Source organism: Pleuronectes platessa, chromosome 23 (assembly GCF_947347685.1).
Source record: "Pleuronectes platessa chromosome 23, fPlePla1.1, whole genome shotgun sequence".
Classification (NCBI taxonomy): domain Eukaryota; kingdom Metazoa; phylum Chordata; class Actinopteri; order Pleuronectiformes; family Pleuronectidae; genus Pleuronectes; species Pleuronectes platessa.
In genome coordinates, this window is record NC_070648.1 from 7,676,974 (window position 1) to 7,699,350 (window position 22,377).

Consider the following 22,377-nt stretch of genomic DNA (forward strand, 5'->3'; position numbering starts at 1 on the left):
TTCCTGGCTGAGGAGTCGAGATAAAACTGTTCTGTTGCATCACAGTTTGACTCACGGGTCAGATGTACACCCCCATACAACTTTGACCAACAATAAACAATGCTGCTAGTGATGAAGCTCTTGACAAATTGCCAAAACTGAGAATTGTATTCATCTGATTTAAAGCTTAATGCTATATTAACTTAAAAAAACAACCAATTTCCAACACGAAGCTTTAAACAATATAAACAGATAAGCGTGGGTGGTCTTCCCATATCAGAAGTCAGTCACATTAGTAAAAATGAAAAAATAGACCTAAAAACACACTACTACCAACAATAAAAACACAAGTGAATAAAATATGGAGAGTCAGAGGAGGCCAGTCCATGCTTCACCGTCCACAACTGCACCTAGGATCCAAAAACCGCTGGCCACACAAGACTTGGCACCTTCCAAAGCTGTTTGCAGAGAAAAATGCCAGGTTTCCCCCAACATGCTCGAATTGAAATAGCTGGCTGAATATTTCCAAGAGCTTTCCAGAACTGCTCTTGAACTGGTACCAAACCGTAGGGTGGTTTTGTACTTGCTGCCATTCTTGAGGGAGCACACTGTCTTTCAAAAGGTGTTGTTCATGTTAAACTTCAAACACGTGGCACGGGATAAAGCTTAATTCAACTCCTCCATTCCAGGATCCATATATATATATATATATAAAACAAAAAAATCTTTTTGATCATATATTGAAGATTAGACTCTTGCTATATCTAAGATGGTAAATTCGACACTTTTTGTACAAGAGTTTCAACAGTGAAGTGTTGTCCCAAATCAAAAATGGCCTTTCCAAATTCTCCAAAATTGATGATTGCACCATGTGACTGCAGTTGTCACCAGTCAAAACAGCCACTGGCTTAGCTCACTTTACAGTTTACAAATATCTTCAGTCATAATTATGCAAACTTCTTTTAAAGTGTATTTTTTGCTTTCTGACCGTGGGCGAGCATTTACAAAACTTAAGTGATTTAATACAAACTGTAGCCAACATCTCTACGTAGTTTGTGGTCATACCAAACCAAGTAAAGCTGTCATATTAAAATAACCAAATGTGTTTAATTGAGGAAAGGTGCAATCTGCCGTTTACGACTTTAAATTTCATTTGTAAAAAGGTTGTGTTAAAAAAGTTGAATACCCTTGCTTTAATCCCACTGGTAAAGTCAATTAGAGCCTCGTCAACAATATCCATCTTTCAAACTTGCATTATATCCATGTATAACTTGCTTAAACACTTACTTCGACACATATTATGCAATTCATGAATAGACAACAAAAAGTGCTTCAGAAAACACTACACACTAGTGCCGTTATCCCCGCTCTGTTTTCCACAATAGACATTCCTCCACAGCAGCGGATTTAGCGAGGAATTAGCATGTGACGGTGGCCTAGCTTGGCTCCTATTTCTATGAGCCCAGCGATAATGGAGATTCTGTGTGGCTCATTTCCAAGCAGGGACACCTTTGGCCCCCGACAAAACTCAGCGGCCTCCCCAGTTACTTTTGCAATTTCACACAGAGTTCCAGATAGGTGTAATCGATTCTCTACCCCTCTATCCGGCACTCACAGCCTCTGTCTCCGTCCAAATGAGGGAGAGTTTCTTTGTGGACCAAGAAAAAAAACGCTGTAAAGCTGAGAAGGCGGTAGGTGGGGGGGGGGGCACATTTAAACGGACTCATGCAGCAGTTCTTTCCCCCTCTTTCAGAGTTTGAGGGGGAAAGAGGGGGAAGTGTGATTGAAGGTGGGAGGGAGGCCATAGGAACATTTGAAAAAAGGGGAGAGCCTTCAGCATGCAATGTGTGTGTGGGAATCACGGCGTTGACACCTCTGGCCTTGGCTTGGCCTCATTACAATGACAAAAGCAAGCAAGCCATCCAGCAACCTCGCTTCACTGGTCGAGGGTGGACTGGAGAGGGGTGGGGTCTGTGGGAGGCACAATGGGAGCTGCTTTTGGAGGTAAACTCGCCTGTGGATTGATGCAACGACAGGCAGGGCCCATTTTACAACCAAATCGACTGGCCGTTCACAGACAAAGCACATAAGTGCCTTAAAGGCTTCCTTAGTGGGGGGAGATCAAAGCTTCTTTTTTTTTTAAGTACATTCAGCACATAGCCTCTTGTTTATCCTGCAGGCCTGAGCTCCAACAACATCTGAGCCCACAGGGGATTTTCTGGCAAATCTATAAACAATCTAGGCTTATCTGGCCGTATCAATGTGGGAGTCAACTTAGGAAAAGTCATGCAGGACAATTTTATGATGCAAGTTGTGAGCACAAAAGGGAAAGAGGAGGAAATACTTCAAATGCTTTTGACTGATAATGAACAAAGATAAAAGCAAGCGTATAACAGCAGGGTCTAAGGAGTTCTTTACTGGCTACAGGCATTTACTGCAGGTCACTTTTGCAGTTTCAGAAAGAGAACAGCCCAACATAGCACCAGAAAATGTAATACTAAAAGCATCTTTCTAAATTACTACCACAAGGCTTAATAGCCAATATGGCGTCATACAGCGTGTAGATTTCTGGTCCTCTGAACCAGGGGAACGACAGGGAAAACATGCCCTTAGAATTCCATATCAGTGTAGTCATGTGTTATTGTAGCCTTGGGTAAAAGCACGGCCATTAACGGTCTGGTTATTTTATCTGCATGAAGCCATTCCAAAGTGATAAATCACCCATGGCCCATATGTGCAGGGCCCAGAGCCACTTTCTCAAATTCTTGTCAGGAAGGAAACATGAGTGATGACAACCCAATCTCCAAAGGGAAAAATCCCATGACATGAACATCATCTCTCCATTGTGAAAGGGGAGCCCAGAGAACACACACATGTATAATAATAAATGTCTTCACTGTTTACTACTTATTTCTTTTTGCTCTCACTTGTTTCTTCCATCCAAGGTTTTGTGAGAATTCAATATTTTAGCTGTTGTGTGGGTCTGACTGTACTATTTTCAATAAAGGCAGGAGGGGGGGCCTTGAGCAGGTTGGGCCAGATATAAGGCCTTTATACAAATGGTTTATAAATAACCCTTGATGCATAGTGTTAATAATGAATTTTATAATTATAATTGTTCTGTTTTTCTAACTTTTGGTATTAAAGCATTATTCCCCTAGATTCATTCACATCACATATATTTCATGCAGCTGTCTGATAAGTTCTGGAGGTCGGACAGAGTGACTTTGTTGACATTGTTTTGTTTCGTTGTTTTGGATTCGAGGATCCTAATGTTTACATCAACAGGACATTGTTTGGATATAGCAGGAACATCATATTCCTTTCTCCAACGGCCCACATGGCATCAGCTGTGTCAAGGCCTTTCATGAAGAGAACATTTTGCTTAGCAACTATCAGAGTAGTAGTAGCGTCACGGAGAGCGGCTTCTTGTCACTTCCTGGATTCCTTAACAAGAGGCGGTGGACTACAGCTTTGGACCAATAAGGGAGAACCAAATTGATTTGCGGTGACTCTCCTCCAATCTTTTATAACCAATATTAAATCTACTGTTATAATTATATCAAACCCCTTTTGTTCGGGGCCATTATTAACTACCTATTGCTAACTGATTTAGCCTAGGCTGTGATATTTGTCCATAGTTATGCTGTTCAACTTTCATTGCATCTCAATAAATACTTAAATTGGACCATCTCTTATTTAGGATAAACCAACACGCTTGACAGTTTCTACAAGTGTATTTGTGAAATACAGGCGTCACTTAATCCTGGAGACACAGTCAAGTTGTCTGTGTGTTGCTCCTTGTGCAGACAGTGGGCCCCAGCCCCAGAATACCCAAGCAGCTGTACGTTGAGAGTATGTCACCATGCAGACAACAACCAACCCTGGGGGCTATAATTAGCCTTTTCTCGTAGCACCTCCAGTCTTCCAACATAGGCCGATGCACTTGTCTAAAGGGGAAGTGCAGTTTGGACGTCTACTCATTTTCTATGACCTCGACGTGCAAGGCATGACGCCAAAGTGTGTTTTACAAACGTCTTGCACCGGGAGCCGAGGTGGAGAGATGGATGGCTCCAGCTAATGCACTGGTGGTTATAATGTGAAATACGGAGACTGTTACATCAAGCCCTTGAACTGGTGATTTTTCATGGATAAAAAGAGTCTAAATATTTGCTTTGCAGTTTGGAAACAAGGACTTTTTAAAGCTATGATTAATCATTTGAAATTCAAGCACCAACTTCCACTGCAAAGGTTTGTTTTACATTAAAATGTGCTGTAAACAAATAGCTAAGAAACAGTTTTAAGGAAGGACTGAACACACTTGACACAGGCATGGCTGAAAACACAAACACATACATGTTTATGCAAATCAAGGCAAATATTTATACTTACAATTTTTCCAATGTAGACAATCCAAAGAAGGATCCATTTCTGAGCTCTTGAATCTTATTGTTGGTTAAAATTCTGTGGAGAGAGAGAGAAAAATGTCAAGCAACAGAACAAACTAGATATAATAAGGAATAACATCTTCTCAGTGGTTGTATCATATGAATGAATTTGTCACCTAAGTCCATTTACCGTCTGAAACAAACTACTTTCTGCCGCAGCTCTAAATACAGCAACCAGGAATGTGTGTTAATTAAATTGTGAAGGTGGATTCAAAAGGATCTAGTGTCTTTTTCAAGAAGTGGAGCGGGGCCACGCTGTTACTTGTTGACAGATAACAATATTAATTCTCACTGTGTGTCCTCTATAGCCACACTCAGCTTCCTGCCACAGAATGTTCCTCGCTGCCAACAAAAGATCAGAGGAGGGAAAAGAAAAACAACTTAGAGTTCAACCAAGCTGTCTCTTTTCAAGTTGAAATGCAATCAGAGCAGTCTGGAGACAGGTTGCCAAATGAGATTGAGTGATCTTTCTGTGAAGCCTCTTTTATTTTAAATGAAGTATCATGATCTGTAGCAGCAGGGACTCACCGACGATACACTTTTTTTTTTTTTTTTTTTTACACATAAACCGCCACATTAAATTGATTTATTTTCAAAATAAAATCTGTCTTCTATTGGTAAAAAAACAACACAATTGCACACACACTAACATCTGGCTAATCCGCATTCACTCCCAGGTCAAGTGACTCTGCCGTGGCACAGATTGGCAGTAATGGAAACACTGAGGTGAGCGAGCCATTTTGGCCAGACAGTGAAGTGAAAGAGCTTCTTGGTTTTTAGTGACTCACTGGGTGAGAATAAACGAGAGGCAAAGTCCTCTAACTGCAATGGGAGAGGATTTGAATTTTGGGCAGGATATGGCGGGTGCATGTCATAACTGCTAATTGTTCTGTAAAAGTGCTAAAAGAAATCCATGTTTTGAGTTAACACCAGGTCAACTTCCACCCAGCGTCGAACTGGCAGAATATTAGTGACTCGTAACTGCGTATTTACTGCACTAACATGTTTAATCACCTCCATTGAGTTTTTTATTGAGAAAAACGATTCAAATAAACAGTATGCATTTTCTACTTTTTCACTACAAAACAAGAATGGAGAAAACCTTCAAGTCCAAGTGTGAATTCTGGATGGCTTCCTTCCTGGGCAATAAACCAAATTTTATTATCCAGTTGAATTCCTGGTGCACAGCAGGAGTTGATTCACTGCAGCGAGCTGCTTAGAAAAGCCCCACTTTCTATGCCCATGTCCCTAAGAGTTCAAAACTTTCTCCCAAACTAGTCCTAAAGGAGCAGTCAATTCCCTAGCGCTCTACTCCCAGCAGAAAACTCAAGCAGGGACTTGTGGTTAGTATGTTTCTGGCCAGCAGGGGAGGGGATGTGGTAGGGGGGATACATGCTAGCGGCACCCACAACCCGGGGCCAGATTGGAGTCATTATGGGGTGTTGAGGGGTTGTTTTATTACAGGGTTGGACGGAGGGGACTCGCTGGAGATTTGCTGCTTGGCTCCCTGCCGCTCCGAGAGGGAGAAAGACAGACTGCGTACACAAACACTTCCTGTGTTTCGCTGCTTGTGTTTTGCAGCCTTCTGGATGCTGAGACGGCAGATGTTAAAACACCATGATGTACAAGGCTGCAAATTCTATCACTGCCTGTGTGCACACATGATCTGACAAGGGCAGAAACGCAGAGCTTTTTTCAAAACTGTGGTCACAAAAGTCCTGTTTATAGTGAAGAATACTTGGGATGCATTTACCATGAGGGCTCTCTGAATTCAGGAATGTATGAATATAGGGGGTGGGCAACAACATTCATGCAGTTACACTGTTTTGTTGCTATTTTTTCTACAATACAACAGCAGGTAAGATACATATAATTTCTGCTGCTCATAGTATTCAGGAACTGACGCACAACAAGACATTAAGGTAGAATCTTCAGTCGACTACATAAATAAAATGAAGCTACAAAGCCAACAACACTTTTTTACAAGGGCGATGTAAGCCAATTTATAGTGTTGCAAAGAAAACAGATGTACAAATAAATTATGTACCGTGACAGATAAGTATGCCAACCTTTAACACTTGCCAAATAGTAAAATCGTACAAAGAAAACAGAGTAATCACAATGGGACTCATCATTGCCGACATTAAGTCATTTGAAGTTGCACGCGGCACTAACAGACGTTCCGTCTTCGCAGGAAGTTGGATAATTAAATTTACAGACTAGAAAACGGATTTACAATAACATGTCTTTGGGAATCATTTTAGTCTGGCTTCATAAATTCTCATTCCTGGCCCCGTGACTTGTTGGCTTGTAAAAATAAATCTATGAAAGAGTTCTCTTGAGAATCATGAGCCCTTTCGCTGCCCTTCCTGTCCCTCCCTCTTCCTCATGACAGGAGTGTGACCTCTGCATGTTGGAAACTGCTCTCGCTCCACGGCTGAGTCTTCTCTACCCTCCTGCCTCAGCGGGAAAGCAACACCACAGCTACCGATTTGCATATAGAAAAGCCTGGAATCAGCATGGATCACGGCCGTTTAACTACAAGCATCTCCACTGCCCTCCGGGCGTCTATAGCTAGACCGTCTGCTTCCTAACCGCCTGTCTCTGGACGTCGGCCTGAGGACTCCAGACTAGAGAGCGGTCAGGAATTTCTTTAGGCTAGGCCTGAAACGACGCAGGAGAGGAGTCTCCGTTATCTTGATGCATAGATAAGACCTGCTTGAGCTTGGGCTAGGGACGAGGTGCAGTGTAGGGGAGGGGGGGGTACAGATGCTATAAATCTCTGTGACACTCACAGCATACGCTGCCTCAGAAACTGGAATTTCGACTCTGAGTAATGCAAAATGAATTGGCCTAGTTTTCATTTTGCATTCAAAGTGAGTAAATATGACACCATTGGAGATAGAGTTCTTTTTCACTTAAGAAAGTACACCTACAAACAGTTAGGCCTCTGGCTGGAGGAACATTATCCAGAAGAGGACTGCAAACTGGACAACACTGGCACATAGTATTCTAAAAGGACAAAGCTGACTGGTGTGTGCTCTCAACACCTGCTTTGTGCTCAGGAGGCTTTTAGACAAAGGGCTCCCGAGAGCCGAGAGCTGTAAGCCTTCAACAGGATTTCAAATAAGTTTCAGGCTGCAGTTGAGCTCATCAAAATCCTTCCGGAGTGACGTCCTCTGAATGTAGGGGATGGAAACGTGGGCCTCGGCTCAGGTGGAAAAGAGAAACGCTCCAGTGTCTGAGGTGGTGCAACATGCCATGGTGATTCATGCGGTAATCTAACACTTTTTTGTACTTAGTATGAAGAGGTTTCTGCAATATTGGGATTTGGGAACCCAGAGGTATAAAGGTTGTGCCAGGGATTTAAGTTTGATGTATTATTAAGGTAATATCGTCGTTTAAAGTAATTCACCAAACCTGGCATATATGCTCTTTTGGAGCGTTTAGTTTTGGAAAGTCGTAGTCATTGTAATTTCCTCTTTCACCATCCAACAGGCCCAGCTTTAAGCAGGATACCGGCCCTATAGCTCTCCGGCTGAATAAACAAATGATCACCCACCGTGCAAACACCGGGATAAAAGAAGATTAGTGATAAAATGAACAAAGGCCAGACTACAAGGTATCAACATGCCTGAGCTCATGTCAAACAAATTAAAATGAATTGCTCGTGCGGGAATCGCTGACACTTGGGGCTACTTGGCAAAGTCAAAGCTCAACAGGTCTGTGAAATGAAAGGTTGTGAGGAGACTAAATCTGCAGCTGTCGGTGGCTCGCCTTTGGGATTTTGCTTTCTTCCACAAAGCACCGCGGAGTCTCCTGTGAAAAACACGGGAGCATTCCTTCAGACCAACTGAAGGCAACGAAGACACTTCCTCTTTGGACATGCATGACAGCAGACACCTGTGTTCTAGTTACACAAGCCCTTCAAAATGGCTCCCAGCATGACATAGTAGCTTCTCAATGCAGGGGAGAATAAACAAATGGGATGATTGACAGAGGTACTGATCGCACATTCCAATCGCATGTATCTACGTCGACTGACTTTTCATATCTGACTATCCACAGTGAAGCTGCTCCACAAGCCCAACCTGAAGGAAGCAAAGTCTCACCAGATGAGAATGCAACCTTAACTCCCAGTTTGCAGTGCCGTAAAACAAGACATTTTACTGCACTCCGACGTGTCCTGGAACTCAGCGCGCTTCTCCCGCAGCGAGGGAGGAAATCCCTGCTTTCTTTCCTGAAATGAATCCCGTGCGGCTCTGTAAAGGCGAAAGCCAGGTGGGCTTATTTGCACTGTCCAACCCAGGTGCTCCTGTGAATGAATCCTGGCCACACAGAACAAGCCCTGCGAAGAAATACGAGCTGCGTGAGCCTAGAAAGCTTAAATGTGGACAGATCCTGTCCTATGTGGGTATGTAGGATGAAAACTCGCACACACTGCTCACACATCCTGATTTATCTCCCCATGTGAGGCAAAGTTTAACTCCCTCTGTATTTTAGCCGAGGCCTACACTGACATGGGGGGGCAGGTCAGCTGTAAACACATTTGTGTCATTTCCTCTCGGATTACTTAGGCATGCGGTATCATTCAGAGAGCACAAATGCAGGAATGCATCACTCATTTTCCCCCCCGACAGAGGCATTCAGAGCCGAACTGCACCGAATAACTACATGCATTCAATCCCGGAGTATGCTAATACCGGGCATCATTTATTTGTGGTGAAATAATAGCCCCTCAGCTGTGTGGCTGCTCATGTATGGACAAGCATAGTTAAAATAAGAAGATGTGGTAACGGCAAGACCCACCATGTGACAGAATTCTGGGGTAAATCATCTGGCATGTCGTCAAAACAATTACCCACCGGTACAATGGGTTCACCAAAATAGTCAAAGAAACCTCTCAAAGACGTGTGCTTGTGGTTCACGTCTTTTTTTAACTCATCTAAAAAAACGCTGGGTTTCATGTTTAATTTGTTCTCAAAGCCCCAAAGAAGGAAAACAGGAAATCCCAAGTACAAAGAAGGAGGTTAAGTGTTATGAATGGAATGGGTCTGTAATCACATCCAGCGTCTACCGCCGTTTCTGGTGAAGGCCTTTAATTAACAAGGACAACAAGGTGTGTCGACGCACAAATTGGAAAGCCGCCAGATGGAAATAGGTGAAATAACATTAGAACCCGAAAGTGAACGGTGCAAAAAAGATCCAAATCTGTTTAGATCCAGGGGCGTGTGGTAATCATAGCCACACACACCCAAAGGACCTGTTACAAAGCATTCAACACATTTTCAACACTTGAAATTTGACTAAATTATAGCATCGTTTACGTGTTGCATAATTCAATATTGAGACAAAGTAGTCGGTGCCAAATAGGGTGGATCTACTTTGGCCTAAGTAGGATAATTAATGGCTGGTAAAGTTCCACTGCAGACCAGACCTGGTATATATCCAGGCCACAGTCAACCCCACGGCCACCACACTAACTGGGGGGGCTCCTCAACTCAACCCAACCAGGAGTTAGTTTTGTTGTTTTCCTCCAGCGGATGACAAACAAGTGTTCAGAAATTTCAAAAGTGGAAACTGTTAGGAATTCCTGAGAGTTGAAACTCTTTGCCCTCCGTGCTCTCCAATTACATCCATGGTCGTCTTTGGAGGCTATCCTCCACATAACAGTCCGTCAAGCTCAATGCTAAATCATGCAGTGCCGCGCTCGTCCTCCAATCCGTCACTGTCAGAACAATGTGACTCCGGGATGACTGCAAACACGCGGACGAGGCACGAAAACTGAAAAACACTCGCAGCCCAGAGGGAAGGCAAACAAGATGACCTCAGAAGACATCTAGACTTAGAGGAGAAATTCTAGAAATATCAAAGAGGACAGTGAGGTTATTAAAGACCACAGAGAAGAAGGAAAATCGATGAGGATGGATTCCAAAATCCAGGCTCCCTTCATGTGTTTCGTCCTTTTCATCAATTCAACACGTATCACATCCACGTGTCATTACTGCAAGTTAATATTATTCAAGGGAAGTAAAAACTGATTTGCCCACACATGATACTTGGGTGATCCAGGTAGAGGTACAGTTAAAGTTAAATTCAAGACTTTTTAAGATCTTTGTAATAACACTTGAAATTAAATCAAAGTTTAAATTGAATTTCCCACCACCTTAATCCAACTTGACCCAAGTCAGAAAGAAATAAAGAGTTATTCTAAGACTTACTAGCTGGAGGACCCTGCAGATACTCATCACAGTGAACATCTGTTTAGTTTGTAGCAATGCAGATGAGTAATACTACTTCTTTTTAAGTTTGAATACTCAGCTGAGTGCTGACCAGGTGTTCAGCTACACCCAGACTATACAGAGTCATTTTAAAAATCATAAGACATAAGCTTGTCCTGTCCGGAAATGACTACAAATGGACGCTGAAGTGAAAGAGCTCGTAAACCCCATGACTTTGGACGGAGCTTCAAAGTGATATACATGTGATTTGTGGTAAACAGGTTAAAACACGCAAACTCACTGCAAGGTTCGTCTGTGACTCGTAGCTTAACAGCCAATCCTCCCCCCCTTTCTGTCTGTCTCTCCCTCCCTGGAGTCCATTATTTGCTTTCTACTCCTGCACCAAGCCCCAGTATTCTCATATCTCCCCCCCCCGATCCCATCACTCACCACCACCAAAAACACACAAGTGCCCCGGGCGCTCAGCTTTGAATTTCTGGCCTTGGTTTTTTGTTTCTATTGTTGTGTTCTGTGAGACACTATGACACGTCCAAAAATCACAAAAGAATTTAATCAATTCAGGATGAAAGCTTTTCAGAATCTGCAAAAGTAACATTTGATGACCTCAACCCATGAGGTCATTAAAAAGTTTGTGAGGAAACTCGACTTGGGCTCAACCACTTGAGTCACGATGTGCATCTGTTTTGTACTTTTCTGGGGCCACACAGAGACTCACAGAAGCAGATTGATAATAACAGCACTGGTGAAAACTGACTCTGACTCCATCCGACGGTGTATAGTCCAGCCGGGGGGAGGGGGGGGGGGGACCACAAGGGGTAATTCAAAGCCCTCACATCTACTACAATGCCTCGGAGATATGGCAAGAGATGTCATGTAGTAGCAGCCAAAATATCTCCCTGCGTATGAATCACGACGCCACGGAGAGACAGACGGTTAGAGTTACAGAGGGTTTACATTTACACTGTAGCTGTATGCACCTGTGAAAGCATGATATACGGCTGACACGTAAAGCTTTAGTGTACGACCCGTCACGGCGTATATATCTTTTAAGAGATTTACACGTGTGCTGATAAGGAATTTCCCCCTAAATCATGAATCACTATGTGAGTGGAGGTGAACGTCAATCTGGTTAAGGTTGTAATGAGGAATAAACTGGAATTATATCAAGATAACGATTTTCAACTCTTTTCACTGTGTCTCCACTTTGTTATATTCAATAAATCAATATATAGTATTTGTATTGTGTGAAAGAACATTGAGGAAAGGCTGTATATACAAATAATTGGATTACCCTCAGATTTGTCAGATGTTTTGCTGTTAATCAAGTTTAAAACAGCAACCTATGCACTTTATATCAAATTGTGATATTTATCGCAATCATTAGCAATATCAACAGATAAGAAACTTTTAATCGCGATAAAGTTTTGGGTCGAATCGTCCCTTTGATATGGTGATACAGCGTCACGATGACTGTCCTGTCTGGGAAAGAGTCCGGGACACTTTTCACGATAATAGCCCATCTCTACTCTATCTAAACTTTTTTTTATCTTGATATAATTTTTAGCCGAATCGTCCCTGTGGTTAGGTGAAACAATGTTTTTAACAGAGTAAGATGACGCACCTCCGATACAGTCACGATGGCTATCCTGTTGGAGAGCAGCACATTTACCGCGATAATTACATATGTGAAACTTTTAAAAGTTAATAGGGTTACGTCAACTTCCAGCCTTACATTTAGGTGAGTGGGTGTTACTCCTAGTACAAGATGATGTACCTCCTGTCCTGTATGCTCACCCTGCTGTCCTGCTGGGGAAAGAGTTCGGGACAGTTATCGCAATAATTGAAATGTCGATATTTCAGATCAATCGATATCGGTAAATATTGCGATAAATGTCCCGGAATCCTTCCTAAGTTTTGACTAAGATTTGGTGGACTGGGTGTTTGTACTGGTGTTAAGATGACACACCTCCTCTCCTGTTGGGGAATGAGTCCTGGACATTTACCCCAACAATTACCTATAGTAAACTTTTTATGTCTGTATAATTGTTGACTAAACCCTCCAGCCTTAGGTTCAGGATGGTTGTACCAGTGAATGGTGATGCCCCCCTCCTGTATACTCACAGTGTGACTGTCCTGTTGGGGAAGGAGTCTGGGGGCAGCACCTGATGGAGCTCCATGTTGCTGCACACCACCTTCCTGTCGCTGCTCGGGCTCTTCCCGGCGCCTTTCGGCCGCTCGTCGTACGACTTGCAATCGGACGCGAGCAGCACCGAGCCTCCACCTCCCCTGCTGCCTCCACCCAGCAGCAGGAGCGCGAACACCACGTCCACCCTCATGTTCTTCACACACGGCCCGGGTCCGAGCCTGGGGATTCGCTTCGGTATCTCAAGACAGATCAGTGGGTCTGACCGAGGAGGGAAAGGTTGCTCGGCTCCACTGAACCTTCCTCCTCCATTTCTTCGCCAGGCTTCTTTGCCCCCTTCTCGCTCGGCGGCGTTCACTCCTCCTTTGTTCGCCGAGCCCTTCGTCTATAATCCCCGTCCCATTGTGACGAGGTGTTCGCTCCCTGCAGCTTTTTAATAATCCACCTTTTTTTTTAGTTGTTGAAAAAATCGGCCCGGAGCTTCCTAGACAAGCCGCCCGGGAGCGGAGAGGGTTTCTTTGTTGCCCGGAGCGTGGGTCCCGGTCACGGTGTTGTCTTTTCCGCGGTGGGAGGCGGCGGTCGTCATCCCGGGTTCGTCCGCGTCAACTTCACCCTTTCCCCGTGTGAACGCGTATTCCCACGTCCATTACTCCCGGACTGTGTCCCGCAGTACAAACCACCAGCGAGTAAACTTTCCACCCTCTTGTTTTCCACAGGCGCCGACAGGAAATTACTCTGGGGGTGGGTGGGGAGGGGGGAGAGAAAGGTGCCAAAACAACGACCTTTTCAACTTAAATGGGTCTGGAAATGACCCCAGATACAAAATAGAACGTCGAGCGTCTGCTGCAGAAGAGTCCCCGCGGTGGTCGCGTCTCTTTCAGCTCCTCTGGGACTTTGAAAGTGTCCATAAAAACTCTGGTCCATTGAGAAAAGTCCTCCTCTCTTCCCATGGTCCTGCCCCGGGCTCAGACGCGTCAAGTCCGCCGGAGCGAGGAGCACATCCGGGCCTGCGTTTCAGAGTAAAAGCCAAACACTCAACAGTTGACTTCCGTTCAGATGTTCTGAGTTTGCAGGACTGGTGGCATGTGTTTTTAGGGAAATAAACACAGATGCATTAATGAAATGAGAAAGAATCATATAGACACCGTGCAAGGAAAGCATTTGACAAAAATGGACATTGGGAATATAATGACAATGAATGGACATACAGAAAGAGTTGAGAATAATCATGTAAATACTGTGAATTGAAAGCATTTAGAAGAAGAGGAAATGGGGATTATTATTTTTAATGAATGGATATACAGATCGACAGATGGATGGATGGATGGATGATAAGTGGATGGATAAATGCATGGATGTTTGAGTACTTCATCCACCACTCCTATCAACTCTATTCAGGCTGTCCAAATACTGACAAATACATTTTGAAGTCTACTGTATTTTAATACGAATACCTTTGAGTTTTTTTCATTTCATGCTATTCTCAGTAGTTAACCCTCTGGATTCTGAGGCCTTGTTAGGGAGGTAGTTGGACCTACCTCAACATTTTATATATTCTCAAAGGGTTATATTTATTTATTCTTTTACTGAGTAAACACCAAGCACAAATAATCTAAGAGCAGTAAGGATCAAATAAATATATGGAAATTTCATGATTGTAGACTTCAAAGGGCAATAATAATATCAAGTTTGCTGAATAAGACACAAAACCACAGTTCACAAGTTTACATCACACTGAAATCATAGCAAATAATTGAGAAACATTCCATCACATGAGTTTTTATACTTGTATACTCTATATGTGGCAGATGTTGTCTTTTGATACTTTAACTGCTGTATTTTATATGCACTGTCAAATACAGGAATATTTAATGTAACTTTTGAGTGTTGTTACCCTTTTGCATTGAATTGCAGCTATTACTAAAATAAACAGTCAGAATTATCCCTTTATCAGTGGTCTCCATTCTTGTTTTTCTCTACACATACAACAGCCATGATTTGTTTACCCGTCCTATTCATTTTCTTGTGTTGTGACCAGGTCGAGTGAGTCACTTTATCCTTGAGTACACTGGACCAAAGGATAGCATTGAAGTGAGCGATCACAGGTCAGGGAACACCTCCAGGCTGAATGCATTCACCTCCACTTGTCTTTATGTGTTCAGGATACACGATGCTTGACATTCATTGACGAGCGACCTTTGACCTCTTTTGTCAGCGTGCAGAATGCAACAATGTTGTCATGCAGCAAACGGCTGAATGTACTATATTTAATCATTTTAATGTAAATAGATCTTTTTATATCTAAGACACAGAAATCTTAAAGATGAATACAGATGACGAAGAATAAGATGCATAAAGAAGAAAAGGAGAATAAAGAAGACTAAAGAGGAAGAAGAAAAATACAAATAAATGAGAGGAAGAAAATATGACCAAAGAAAATGCATTAGAAAATGATGATTTTGTAAAGACGATGGATAAAATAAAACATAATAATTAACTAAATGATACATACAATCATCTTAAAAAGACTTAGACAAGGATTAAATTTATCGGAAAAGTATTATTTTTAAATGAAGAAATAAAAGTTGACGTCCAGGACCTGGTGGTGACGTGATTACGCAGCCGTGTGTTGCGTTCAGGGCTCCTCAGTAGATTATAAATATCGATATACAACCCCACAACTTGTAAGCATAATTAAAAGACCTAAGTGTGTGAATGAAGGATTTGACTCAAATTTTTAGCAGTAAAATAATGAATGGCTACACTAGAATTGCTACACTAGTATAGAAATCAAACAAATACTGTATATGGTCTGAGTTAGTGTTCCCACCCGATGTCAATTTGTCCGAGGTGCTTTAAACACCACATCCCGGAGCGGTCCCTGGTCAGAGCATGTTTACGGAAGAAGAGCGTTTAAAATCTAACGCAATTGAATGTTTCTGACGTAAGACTCAAGTTAACACGATAAGACGTTTGAGCAGCTTTGATTTAATGTTGTGATTCTGGGAAATGTTCCCACGTGGCTTTGCGTGGGGGGCGGCCACCGCTGCGTATCAAATCGAAGGTACAGTGAAGTAAACACAAACAACAACACGTGTTCAGTCTTGATGCAGTAAACAGCTCTATAATAGTGATTTAAGCTAAATAATATTTAATTTGTTAGGGCAATAACTCGTTCCAAGTCTATTGTGAATACTTCTATACTTTAGTGATACAAGATCTTAACATCTGTTGAAATATTTTAAGTATTTCCTATTGTGTTATTGCCTATGACATAAATAACATTAACTTTGAGTGTATTTATTGTAAACATTTGGTGTTAAATGGCATTAGACTGCACAGGTTTTCATCCATTCCCTATAAATGTTGTACACCAGCACACAAAGTGCATTAATGTTCTCAAACCAGAGGCTTCGTGTCTGAATATCATGGGATTTTCAATTATGACCAATAAAGTATAAGTATTTTTAACTAAATTACCTCTGATATATTGTTGTGCGTCAAATATCATGAAAATATGAGTAAAAACATAAGGCAGTCGATTTAACAGGAATTCACTGGGAAATGTATCTGGCAATATACACTGACTGGGACATCACATGATTATAATCCTGCAATAAATTCACAGACAGACTCAAAGTCCCAGCAGAAACATTAGAGTCATTTTTCTTTCTGTAAATATACATCCTACAGTTTATGAAACCCTTTGTGTGTGTGTGTGTGTTTAGGTGGCTGGCAGGCCGACGGCAAGGGACCGAGTATCTGGGACACGTTTTGTCACGAGGAAGGCAGAGTGTTCCAGGAGCAGGACGGAGACGTGGCGTGTAACAGCTACGAGCTGTGGGACAAAGACCTGGAGTGCATCCAGCAGCTCGGACTGACCCACTATCGCCTGTCCCTCTCCTGGGCCCGCCTCCTGCCCGACGGGACCACCCGGCATGTCAATCAAAATGGTATTTCCATATTCCAATTGAAAAAGCTCACGTGTCGGCTCTTGTTATGTATTGTCATTAACAACAGTGCTGCCTCACTGTCCGACAGGTGTACAGTACTACAACAAGGTGATTGATGACCTGCTGGCCTCTGACGTGTCACCCATGGTCACACTTTACCACTTTGACCTGCCCCAAGCTCTCCAAGACCAGGGGGGCTGGAAATCAGAGGGCATAGCGGCCATCTTTGACATCTACGCCAAGTTCTGTTTCCAGACATTTGGTGACCGTGTCAAACTCTGGATCACCATCAACGAGCCGAGCGTGTGCGCCAAACTGGGCCACGAAGACGGCGTCCATGCTCCAGGGTTGAAAGAGCAGGGGACCGCTGCCTACCTGGTCGGCCATAACATGCTACGCGCCCACGCCATGGCCTGGCACAGCTACGACTCCCTCTTCAGGCCCGAGCAGAAGGGTGCGGTGTCCCTGGCCATCAACAGCGATTGGCTCGAGCCGCTCCGCCCTGGCTGCGAGGAGGATGAGGCTGCTACTGGACGAGACCTTGCGTTTACGCTAGGATGGTTCGCCTGGCCCTTGTTTGTCACTGGAGATTATCCAGAAATAATGAGATCTGCCATCGACTCTCAGAGTGAGAAGCTGGGATACAGTGGCAGCTCAAGACTACCCAGGTTCTCAAAGGACGAACCGGCCATTTTAGGCACCGCCGATTTCTTTGCGTTGAACTATTACACGTCCCGTAAAGTCACGGCTGGAGGAGGTCGGGGACAGATGTGTATGAAGAGCGACCGAGATGTAGAAGAGGTGTTGGATCCATCTTGGTTTATCTGTGGGGTGTCCTGGCTGGCTGTGGTGCCCGGTGGCTTAAGGAAACTTCTAAAGTACATTAAGGTAAAAGTTACAACCCAAACTCAGGTTCAGTTAGTCCCAGACATGCGCTGAACTCTGGATAATCTACTGAAATTTTCCGCAGTGGCTGGATGTGAGAATGCAAATGTCTGAGTCAGTTGCTCTCAATATTCTCCAGAGTTTCTCCTGCCCGACACCTCCTAAAATGTCTAGAGAATGTACGAGTGAGCCCAGGTGAGCCACAGGATAATGTCCGGAGGATTCACAGCGAGCGAGCGGGTGTTTTAATGATGTTTCGAACTCCTGACGGATGTGAAACTGAAAAAACAAAACAGAAACCAATGCAAATATCGAAATAGAGGAGCCATACATGCAGAGGATGCTGAAGAAAATTGTAAATTGGAAAGATGAAATGCGAATGAATGCTCCGGACATTTTGTTTTGGCGAACGCGTCTAACTCGGACAATATCCTGCTGTGTTCTTCATATGTGAAAGGCAAATGTCCACATGTCTGAAAAAAGATATTTAGTCCCAAAAAAGTGCCCTCACAAGGCTCAAACACATTCCCACATTTTCAGTCGAAACAATTGCGAAGTCATTTTTCTCCGCTCTCTTAGCATCAAACCGAATTGACCGACAAGACAAATCACCTTCAAGCAAACAAGGAGAACACTCTGACATTTGTTTAGTGTCTCGCTATTGATTTGGTATGCAGTTATCTCCTCTTAACACCTCCAGAAACACACTGATGCTTCATTAGTGCTGTCACATTGAATGAAACAGTTACTTTGCTGAAAAGTGTTTGCAAACGAGCAATTTCCTGCTGTTGTGGCTTGTCACAGGCCATTAGTTTGAGCTTGGCACCGTCGAAACGCAGCTAAACGGCACACTGTAGACCAATCTGTCTCTCCCCGGAACGGCTGACAGCTGTGATGCCTTGTTTGACAATAATATTGGCCCCGTGACTTCGCAGGACACGTTCGGCAGCCCAGCGGTCTACATCACGGAGAATGGCTTCTCTCAGGTGGGGCCGGTGCAAATGGAGGACGTCCGGCGCTGCGAGCTTTTTAAGGACACCATCTTGGAAGTGGCTAAAGGTAATGGCTCCTGAATCCGTGCGGGAGACGTAAAATATAACAAGCAAATTGCAGTTAGCAAACAGTAGTTAAATGTCCGTCCAGCAGCTGCCAGTAAAAATACCGGCTCTTGTAAAACGAATGATATTTAGCAGGACCAAAGGGGATGTGATGCGCCACCAACCCTCTGACGATCCGGGGTGTGAATTTAGATCGTCGAGCCCCATCTCACAAGTTCGAAAAGCAGAGATTGGTTTCTGTATCTTCAGGAATTTTTGATTATACCTCACTTCCACCTGAGGAAGACAAGTGAGCTGAAGTGTGCTTGTTGTAAGCTCATATCTATATTTATACATATACACAATATTCACCCATATACAGGTTGGTGGATCAAGATAATCAAGATATAAAATACTGGTTACAGATGTCACTCAGCAGGTTTTGCTTAAAAATTCAAATATATATTTACCCTTGACAATCAAATCATAGATGTGTTATCTGTTTTTCTTCTAAAGACAACAAAAGAAAATATTTGTATTGTTTTTGTTTAATTTGGCGCCACCATCTGGCCAGCCTGTGTATTTTGTATTGCTAGAGATATGAGAATACTGGCTCTTAATGCCATAATAGAACAACAGTTACACCAAACCAGTTAAATGGAATCAGGCCTATAGTTGATTTTATTACTTATATTAGTGCTTTTCTTGCTGTGACATTGTCTGACAAAAATCCCTTAATTTTGGGATTCAAAGAAGTTGCAGGTTTTTTCCCTTACAATCATAGAAACCACAGTTTAATGCACGACTTGCTGATGTGATAAAAACAGGCTTTTAAACCCTAAGTAACCCTGCTGTTCATTTAGAGTACCTAATGATGATGCTTATCTTCTCACGTGTCATGTTTGCGGTCGTGGTTTAATTAGACGACCGCAGCTATCAGAGCAGGGAGTGGGGAGCAAGCACCAAATTACAACTCATTCTCCATGTTTTCACTCTGTGTGGTTGTGCAGCTATAGAGGAAGACGGGGTTGACGTGCGTGGATACTTTGCTTGGTCGCTGCTGGACAACTTCGAATGGGCCGACGGATTCAGCGTCCGCTTTGGACTGTTTCACGTGGACTTCTCCGACGCAGAGCTGAGGCGAACCGCGTACCGGTCTGGACGGGAGTACGGCGAGATGATCATGAAACACAAGAGAGCGACTGATGTGCAATGACTGAAGTTTTTTACACAACCTTAATAAACAAGCAGTGTTTGCGTAGTTTGATTTGCCTGAGCCAATCTGGAGCAAACTTGAAAGCACCATCATCGTCTCTGAATGTCTTTTTCAGTTGAGAAATTGGCAAAGGAACAGTCGGAGTGAGCTAACTCAGTCGTCGGGGGTATTTTGGCATTCAATATTTTGCCCAAGTACAAGCTGGAGGAGCTCGGGATCGAACCAACTACCCTTTGGTTAGTGGACAACCCAGTCTGTACCTCCTCAGGCATAGCTACCCACTTAAATCAAAATTAATTTGTGAATTTAAACATGCCAACATGCCAATAACAGTGCCTGGGGGAGATGCCTGGCATGAATGAACGTTCTGTAGACTGATGAATTTCCCCTATTTAAAATGTTAAGCAAAGAAAAAGTGCCAGGACAAAGAGGCGTAACCTTAAAAAAGATTTGTTTGATCAAATAACTCAAAGCACCGGTTCTTTTTGTTGGATTAAAGGTTCTGATTAATCAGTGCCATTATTTATTTGAACCTCAGAATCTGATCCTATTTGAAATACAAGAGGAAAAATCAAATTACATCATCCAACACATTTCGTCATCCTTTCTGTCATTCAACACAAAACGGACCCTTAATAAGATAAACTACAACCGTCAGCCCAGTTATTATAATGCCAGCCGGCTGCACGGAGGCACACTTGAGTCGACTAAGAAGGGGGGTGCCAGCTGAAAGCAACAGATGTCCTGCCACGGGAGGAGAGCGGGACGCCACTCGTGTTTCCCCGCGGACAGCTGTGCAAACTCTCCACTTGAAGGGAGGAGAGAGAAGAGAGGGGGGAACAAGCCGAAAAGCCTCCTGCAGGATTTCATCTTGATTCCTCTGTGCACACTGCGGCCGGGGTGGGATTACTTATATCGAGTGCTGAACAATGCACGGCAGGGAGAGCCATCATTTGGCTGTGGCACAGATGTGTACAGATGTGTGTGACGGAGAGGAGGATGTTGACAGATGTTTGAGTGGATGGAAAACCAGTAAAACAGAGTGAGAACCAGACTGGGTGAGGACAGCATGTTGGGAAGCATGTTTGTGGGCCTACAGTGTCACCTTGTGGTGTCTTGCAGAGCTACACTTGTTCCCAGCTCAGCGGCCCATGCTGCACTGGGCCCCACTCCTCAACAATGTGCCGTCACGTGCTGCGTTTGCTTTGATTAATAAAACGCACACTGTTGGAGTAACAATAAACAAACCAAAGCATCTCCCCAACCTCGATACATCACAGATTTAACACAATTAATATTTATGCTCCGATGTGAGGGAAAGTGTCATTTGTATTCTGCGTTGGGAGACTTTGAATGCATTAATAAGCGTGGTGTATCGTGACATCCAGTTGGCTGTGCATAGTGTTTTCAACAGATGTGAATTATACCCTCGTGGCCCTCCTCCATCTATGTCAACCCGAGTGAGATTCTCCTTTGTCTTATGATGAATAACAAGCTATTGTGAAAGCATGAATAATGCCGCCGCTCGCATTAGAGCTTCTGCGTCTTCCCGCTTTGAACACAAAGTTGAACCGCATCTCACACGATAAACACCACATAGAAGGGATAGTCCACCCCAAAAATGAAAATGCACTCATTAGCTACCCACCACTTTGCAAGATGGAAGGGTGGGTGAAGAGGTGGAGTCTCAGGGGTAAACAGTGTTGCAGCCAAATCCAATTGAATTAAATGGTGACCCCTGCATCAAACGTATAAAAGAAACAGAAAAAAAAAACACATAAAATTCCCCCATACTGCTCCTGTGATTTAATCCAAGTGTCCGAGAGCCCTGACATCTGAATTCCACTCGAAAAGGGCATCATTTACACTGGATGACAACACAGGACCAGTATGGAGGCAGGTTATGTTTCTTTCTGTTACCACACTTCACCCACCCCTCCATCGCCATTGTGGTGTGTAGATAATGAGTGAATTTTCATTTTTTGGGTGAAGTATCCCTTTAAGATTAAGATACATTTATTTGTCCCAAACACATGCACAGGCCCACTCATGCAATTGTAGGGAAATTTAAACTCTGCTTTTAACCCATCTGGTGCAGGACACACAGAGCAGTGAGCGGCCATGTACAGCGCTCGGGGAGCAGATGTTGGGGGAGTAAGGTGCCTTGCTCAGGGGCACTAGACAGGGCAGGGAGAATCCTCTTGGATTTTTCGACAGATCAATCCAGGTTCGTCTTTTTGTTTTTTCTCCGTGGAGTCGAACCAGAGACCTTTTCTGTCCATAGTCCAAGTTTCTGCCACTAGTCCACCACCTCTCCACGTTTAATGAACTTTCATTTCAAATCTGTAGCCCTGTGGGAAAGGGTGCTGCTGGTCTTCGAGTCTCCGCAGAGCACCAGTACATAAAACCATTCCTGAGCAGATGTAACTTGTCCAGGACACTCGGTCCAAAGGACTCAAATCAAATATGTAAAA

General features: G+C 43.5%; 2 protein-coding genes across 2 annotated transcripts in view; one reads left to right on the top strand and one right to left on the bottom strand.

The window, feature by feature from the left end:
- adgra3 (adhesion G protein-coupled receptor A3) overlaps positions 1-13,782 on the bottom strand; it is a 29,298-nt gene extending 15,516 nt beyond the window's left edge. The window contains exons 1-2 of the mRNA XM_053416590.1: positions 12,791-13,782; positions 4,372-4,443 (exon numbers count right to left, since the gene is read on the bottom strand). Coding sequence (XP_053272565.1) covers positions 4,372-4,443; positions 12,791-13,005 — 287 coding nt within the window. The 5' untranslated portion in view covers positions 13,006-13,782. The remainder of the gene's footprint in view (positions 1-4,371; positions 4,444-12,790) is intronic.
- A 1,904-nt stretch (positions 13,783-15,686) lies between these two features.
- Positions 15,687-20,413, top strand: LOC128430270 (cytosolic beta-glucosidase). Its single transcript, XM_053416301.1, has 5 exons — positions 15,687-15,876; positions 16,541-16,765; positions 16,854-17,653; positions 18,586-18,709; positions 19,698-20,413. Exons 1-5 carry the CDS (start codon positions 15,822-15,824, stop codon positions 19,901-19,903), a joined length of 1,410 nt encoding a protein of 469 aa, XP_053272276.1. The 5' UTR covers positions 15,687-15,821; the 3' UTR covers positions 19,904-20,413.
- The last annotated feature ends 1,964 nt before the right edge of the window (positions 20,414-22,377 follow it).

Excerpts from the sequence above, each read along its gene's own strand:
- LOC128430270 (XM_053416301.1), top strand. The coding sequence starts at position 15,822 with ATGTTCCCACGTGGCTTTGCGTGGGGGGCGGCCACCGCTGCGTATCAA. Across the intron at positions 15,877-16,540 it reads CGCTGCGTATCAAATCGAAG|GTGGCTGGCAGGCCGACGGC; the intron begins GTACAGTGAAGT and ends GTGTGTGTTTAG. Across the intron at positions 17,654-18,585 it reads AACTTCTAAAGTACATTAAG|GACACGTTCGGCAGCCCAGC; the intron begins GTAAAAGTTACA and ends GTGACTTCGCAG.